The 6,863-nt window shown below is 63.4% G+C and overlaps 1 protein-coding gene across 1 annotated transcript in view; it reads left to right on the forward strand.

Moving 5' to 3' along the window:
* CUNH7orf43 (chromosome unknown C7orf43 homolog) overlaps window positions 1-6,857 on the forward strand; it is a 22,028-nt gene extending 15,171 nt beyond the window's left edge. Inside the window, exons 6-10 of the mRNA XM_017741318.1 lie at window positions 383-406; window positions 484-539; window positions 617-4,265; window positions 4,933-5,114; window positions 6,561-6,857. Coding sequence (XP_017596807.1) covers window positions 383-406; window positions 484-539; window positions 617-4,265; window positions 4,933-5,114; window positions 6,561-6,717 — 4,068 coding nt within the window. The 3' untranslated portion in view covers window positions 6,718-6,857. The remainder of the gene's footprint in view (window positions 1-382; window positions 407-483; window positions 540-616; window positions 4,266-4,932; window positions 5,115-6,560) is intronic.
* Window positions 6,858-6,863: the final 6 nt, after the last annotated feature.

Consider the following 6,863-nt stretch of genomic DNA (forward strand, 5'->3'; position numbering starts at 1 on the left):
AGTGAGGGGGGGATGCTGGAAATGCTGGGGGTGTTGGGGAAAAAAAAAAATCCAAAAAAAACCCCCCAAAAAATAAAAAAAAAATTCAAGAAAACCCCAAAAAAATCCAAAAAAATCCAAAACCCCCCCCCAAAAGTCCAAAAAAATCCCCCAAAAATTCTAAAAAATCCAAAAAAAATCCCAAAAAATCCCCAAAAAAATCCCAAAAAAATTCCCCCCAAAATCCCAAAAATCTCCAAAAACATCCCAAAAAAATCCCCAAAAAATCCAAAAAAATCCGCCACCCCAGTGCCACCAGTGCCATCCCAGTGCCACCAGTGCCACCGTTCCCAGCGTTATCCCGTTCCCAGTATGCCCAGTATGCCCAGTATGCCCATTCCAGGCGCTGCGCGCCGGGCTCTTCGAGGTCAGTGCCACCCCAGTGCCACCAGTGCCATCCCAGTGCCACCAGTGCCACCGTTCCCAGCGTTATCCCGTTCCCAGTATGCCCAGTATGCCCAGTATGCCCATTCCAGGCGCTGCGCGCCGGGCTCTTCGAGGTCAGTGCCACCCCAGTGCCACCAGTGCCATCCCAGTGCCACCAGTGCCACCGTTCCCAGCGTTATCCCGTTCCCAGTATGCCCAGTATGCCCAGTATGCCCATTCCAGGCGCTGCGCGCCGGGCTCTTCGAGGTCAGTGCCACCCCAGTGCCACCAGTGCCATCCCAGTGCCACCAGTGCCACCGTTCCCAGCGTTATCCCGTTCCCAGTATGCCCAGTATGCCCAGTATGCCCATTCCAGGCGCTGCGCGCCGGGCTCTTCGAGGTCAGTGCCACCCCAGTGCCACCAGTGCCATCCCAGTGCCACCAGTGCCACCGTTCCCAGCGTTATCCCGTTCCCAGTATGCCCAGTATGCCCAGTATGCCCATTCCAGGCGCTGCGCGCCGGGCTCTTCGAGGTCAGTGCCACCCCAGTGCCACCAGTGCCATCCCAGTGCCACCAGTGCCACCGTTCCCAGCGTTATCCCGTTCCCAGTATGCCCAGTATGCCCAGTATGCCCATTCCAGGCGCTGCGCGCCGGGCTCTTCGAGGTCAGTGCCACCCCAGTGCCACCAGTGCCATCCCAGTGCCACCAGTGCCACCGTTCCCAGCGTTATCCCGTTCCCAGTATGCCCAGTATGCCCAGTATGCCCATTCCAGGCGCTGCGCGCCGGGCTCTTCGAGGTCAGTGCCACCCCAGTGCCACCAGTGCCATCCCAGTGCCACCAGTGCCACCGTTCCCAGCGTTATCCCGTTCCCAGTATGCCCAGTATGCCCAGTATGCCCATTCCAGGCGCTGCGCGCCGGGCTCTTCGAGGTCAGTGCCACCCCAGTGCCACCAGTGCCATCCCAGTGCCACCAGTGCCACCGTTCCCAGCGTTATCCCGTTCCCAGTATGCCCAGTATGCCCAGTATGCCCATTCCAGGCGCTGCGCGCCGGGCTCTTCGAGGTCAGTGCCACCCCAGTGCCACCAGTGCCATCCCAGTGCCACCAGTGCCACCGTTCCCAGCGTTATCCCGTTCCCAGTATGCCCAGTATGCCCAGTATGCCCATTCCAGGCGCTGCGCGCCGGGCTCTTCGAGGTCAGTGCCACCCCAGTGCCACCAGTGCCATCCCAGTGCCACCAGTGCCACCGTTCCCAGCGTTATCCCGTTCCCAGTATGCCCAGTATGCCCAGTATGCCCATTCCAGGCGCTGCGCGCCGGGCTCTTCGAGGTCAGTGCCACCCCAGTGCCACCAGTGCCATCCCAGTGCCACCAGTGCCACCGTTCCCAGCGTTATCCCGTTCCCAGTATGCCCAGTATGCCCAGTATGCCCATTCCAGGCGCTGCGCGCCGGGCTCTTCGAGGTCAGTGCCACCCCAGTGCCACCAGTGCCATCCCAGTGCCACCAGTGCCACCGTTCCCAGCGTTATCCCGTTCCCAGTATGCCCAGTATGCCCAGTATGCCCATTCCAGGCGCTGCGCGCCGGGCTCTTCGAGGTCAGTGCCACCCCAGTGCCACCAGTGCCATCCCAGTGCCACCAGTGCCACCGTTCCCAGCGTTATCCCGTTCCCAGTATGCCCAGTATGCCCAGTATGCCCATTCCAGGCGCTGCGCGCCGGGCTCTTCGAGGTCAGTGCCACCCCAGTGCCACCAGTGCCATCCCAGTGCCACCAGTGCCACCGTTCCCAGCGTTATCCCGTTCCCAGTATGCCCAGTATGCCCAGTATGCCCATTCCAGGCGCTGCGCGCCGGGCTCTTCGAGGTCAGTGCCACCCCAGTGCCACCAGTGCCATCCCAGTGCCACCAGTGCCACCGTTCCCAGCGTTATCCCGTTCCCAGTATGCCCAGTATGCCCAGTATGCCCATTCCAGGCGCTGCGCGCCGGGCTCTTCGAGGTCAGTGCCACCCCAGTGCCACCAGTGCCATCCCAGTGCCACCAGTGCCACCGTTCCCAGCGTTATCCCGTTCCCAGTATGCCCAGTATGCCCAGTATGCCCATTCCAGGCGCTGCGCGCCGGGCTCTTCGAGGTCAGTGCCACCCCAGTGCCACCAGTGCCATCCCAGTGCCACCAGTGCCACCGTTCCCAGCGTTATCCCGTTCCCAGTATGCCCAGTATGCCCAGTATGCCCATTCCAGGCGCTGCGCGCCGGGCTCTTCGAGGTCAGTGCCACCCCAGTGCCACCAGTGCCATCCCAGTGCCACCAGTGCCACCGTTCCCAGCGTTATCCCGTTCCCAGTATGCCCAGTATGCCCAGTATGCCCATTCCAGGCGCTGCGCGCCGGGCTCTTCGAGGTCAGTGCCACCCCAGTGCCACCAGTGCCATCCCAGTGCCACCAGTGCCACCGTTCCCAGCGTTATCCCGTTCCCAGTATGCCCAGTATGCCCAGTATGCCCATTCCAGGCGCTGCGCGCCGGGCTCTTCGAGGTCAGTGCCACCCCAGTGCCACCAGTGCCATCCCAGTGCCACCAGTGCCACCGTTCCCAGCGTTATCCCGTTCCCAGTATGCCCAGTATGCCCAGTATGCCCATTCCAGGCGCTGCGCGCCGGGCTCTTCGAGGTCAGTGCCACCCCAGTGCCACCAGTGCCATCCCAGTGCCACCAGTGCCACCGTTCCCAGCGTTATCCCGTTCCCAGTATGCCCAGTATGCCCAGTATGCCCATTCCAGGCGCTGCGCGCCGGGCTCTTCGAGGTCAGTGCCACCCCAGTGCCACCAGTGCCATCCCAGTGCCACCAGTGCCACCGTTCCCAGCGTTATCCCGTTCCCAGTATGCCCAGTATGCCCAGTATGCCCATTCCAGGCGCTGCGCGCCGGGCTCTTCGAGGTCAGTGCCACCCCAGTGCCACCAGTGCCATCCCAGTGCCACCAGTGCCACCGTTCCCAGCGTTATCCCGTTCCCAGTATGCCCAGTATGCCCAGTATGCCCATTCCAGGCGCTGCGCGCCGGGCTCTTCGAGGTCAGTGCCACCCCAGTGCCACCAGTGCCATCCCAGTGCCACCAGTGCCACCGTTCCCAGCGTTATCCCGTTCCCAGTATGCCCAGTATGCCCAGTATGCCCATTCCAGGCGCTGCGCGCCGGGCTCTTCGAGGTCAGTGCCACCCCAGTGCCACCAGTGCCATCCCAGTGCCACCAGTGCCACCGTTCCCAGCGTTATCCCGTTCCCAGTATGCCCAGTATGCCCAGTATGCCCATTCCAGGCGCTGCGCGCCGGGCTCTTCGAGGTCAGTGCCACCCCAGTGCCACCAGTGCCATCCCAGTGCCACCAGTGCCACCGTTCCCAGCGTTATCCCGTTCCCAGTATGCCCAGTATGCCCAGTATGCCCATTCCAGGCGCTGCGCGCCGGGCTCTTCGAGGTCAGTGCCACCCCAGTGCCACCAGTGCCATCCCAGTGCCACCAGTGCCACCGTTCCCAGCGTTATCCCGTTCCCAGTATGCCCAGTATGCCCAGTATGCCCATTCCAGGCGCTGCGCGCCGGGCTCTTCGAGGTCAGTGCCACCCCAGTGCCACCAGTGCCATCCCAGTGCCACCAGTGCCACCGTTCCCAGCGTTATCCCGTTCCCAGTATGCCCAGTATGCCCAGTATGCCCATTCCAGGCGCTGCGCGCCGGGCTCTTCGAGGTCAGTGCCACCCCAGTGCCACCCCAGTGCCACCAGTGCCATCCCAGTGCCCCCAGTGCCACCGTTCCCAGCGTTATCCCATTCCCAGTATCCCCAGTATGCCCATTCCAGGCGCTGCGCGCCGGGCTCTTCGAGGTCAGTGCCACCCCAGTGCCACCAGTGCCACCAGTGCCACCCCAGTGCCACCGTTCCCAGCGTTATCCCATTCCCAGTATCCCCAGTATGCCCATTCCAGTCCGTCCCGTCACCTTCCCGGTCCCTCCCAGTATGCCCCAGTTCCTCCCACTAACTCTCAGTGCTCTCCCAGTTCATCCCAGTGCTCTCCCAGTATCCTGAAGTCCATTCCAGTCCCTCCCAGTGCTGCAAAAGCCCTTCCCAGTCCCTCCCAGTACATCCCAGTCCCTCCCAGTGCCCCCAAACCCCCATCCCAGTAACTCCCAGTGCTGCAAAACCCCTTCCCAGTCTCTCCCAGTACATCTCCCAGTGTTCCCAGTACCCCAAATACCCCCCAAAACCCCATCCCAGTTGCTCCCAGTCCCTCCCAGTGCTCCCAGTACCCCAAATACCCCCAAAACCCCATCCCAGTGCCTCCCAGTTGCTCCCAGTCCCTCCCAATCCCCTCCCAGTCCCTCCCAGTGCTCCCAGTACCCCAAATACCCCCCGAAACCCCCCTCCCAGTTGCTCCCAGTCCCTCCCAGTGCCCCCAAACCCCCCTCCCAGTTGCTCCCAGTTGTTCCCAGTCCCTCCCAAGCCCCTCCCAGTGCCTCCCAGTGCTCCCAGTACCTGTCCTGTCCCCTCCCAGTTGTCCCAGCACATGAAGCTGAAGCTCCAGTTCACGGCCAGTGTCACCAGTGCCCCCCCCGAGGCCGGCCCAGTATCCCGCAAGAGCAGTCCCAGTTCCCCGGCTGTGCGCGAACTGGTGGCCGGACTGGGACGCTCCCAGTCCTTCTCCCACCAGCAGCCGACCCGCAGCCACCTCATGAGGTACTGGGAGCAACTGGGAGGGGACTGGGAGGGACTGGGAGGGTATTGGGGATACTGGGAGGGCACTGGGGGATACTGGGAGTTACTGGGACGGGGTTTTGGGGGTACTGGGAGGGATTGGGAGCAACTGGGAGGGACTGGGAGGGGATTTGGGGGCGCTGGGAGGGACTGGGAGGGTGTTGGGGATACTGGGAGGGCACTGGGGGATACTGGGAGTTACTGGGATGGGGTTTTGGGGGTACTGGGAGGCACTGGGAGGGGATTTGGGGGCACTGGGAGGGACTGGGAGGCACTGGGATGGGGTTTTGGGGGCACTGGGAGGCACTGGGAGGGCACTGGGGGACACTGGGAGTTACTGGGACGGGGTTTTGGGGGCACTGGGATGTGACAAAGGGACACTGGGGACACCGGGGGTGACACCGGGAGGTGCCAGCACTGCCTGGGGTGACACTGGGACACTGTGGGTGACACTGGGGTGACACTGGGGTGACACTGGGGTGACACTGGGGTGACACTGGGGTGACACTGGGGTGACACTGGGGTGACACTGGGGTGACACTGGGGTGACACTGGGGTGACACTGGGGTGACACTGGGGTGACACTGGGGTGACACTGGGGTGACACTGGGGTGACACTGGGGTGACACTGGGGTGACACTGGGGTGACACTGGGGTGACACTGGGGTGACACTGGGGTGACACTGGGGTGACACTGGGGTGACACTGGGGTGACACTGGGGTGACACTGGGGTGACACTGGGGTGACACTGGGGTGACACTGGGGTGACACTGGGGTGACACTGGGGTGACACTGGGGTGACACTGGGGTGACACTGGGGTGACACTGGGGTGACACTGGGGTGACACTGGGGTGACACTGGGGTGACACTGGGGTGACACTGGGGTGACACTGGGGTGACACTGGGGTGACACTGGGGTGACACTGGGGTGACACTGGGGTGACACTGGGGTGACACTGGGGTGACACTGGGGTGACACTGGGGTGACACTGGGGTGACACTGGGGTGACACTGGGGTGACACTGGGGTGACACTGGGGTGACACTGGGGTGACACTGGGGTGACACTGGGGTGACACTGGGGTGACACTGGGGTGACACTGGGGTGACACTGGGGTGACACTGGGGTGACACTGGGGTGACACTGGGGTGACACTGGGGTGACACTGGGGTGACACTGGGGTGACACTGGGGTGACACTGGGGTGACACTGGGGTGACACTGGGGTGACACTGGGGTGACACTGGGGTGACACTGGGGTGACACTGGGGTGACACTGGGGTGACACTGGGGTGACACTGGGGTGACACTGGGGTGACACTGGGGTGACACTGGGGTGACACTGGGGTGACACTGGGGTGACACTGGGGTGACACTGGGGTGACACTGGGACACTGTGGGTGACACTGGGGTGTCGCTGTCCCCAGGTCGGGCAGTGTCATGGAGCGCAGGGCCATCACGCCGCCCGTGGGCTCGCCGGTGGGACGTCCCCTGTACCTGCCGCCGGGTGACAAAGCCGTGCTGGCGCTGGACAAGATCGCCAAGAGGGAGTGCAAAGTGCTGGTGGTGCCACCCGTCAAGTGACACCGCGGGGACAGCGCCGGCGTGGCACCGGGATGGCACCGGGATGGCACCGTGGGACAGCGGGGACGGCTCGGGGACACCGCGGGGACGGCGCCAGGACATCGTGGGGACATCGTGGGACATGGCCAGGCTGGCAGGGCCGGCGC

Source organism: Corvus brachyrhynchos, unplaced genomic scaffold (assembly GCF_000691975.1).
Source record: "Corvus brachyrhynchos isolate BGI_N302 unplaced genomic scaffold, ASM69197v1 scaffold418, whole genome shotgun sequence".
In the NCBI taxonomy this organism is placed as follows: Eukaryota; Metazoa; Chordata; class Aves; order Passeriformes; family Corvidae; genus Corvus; species Corvus brachyrhynchos.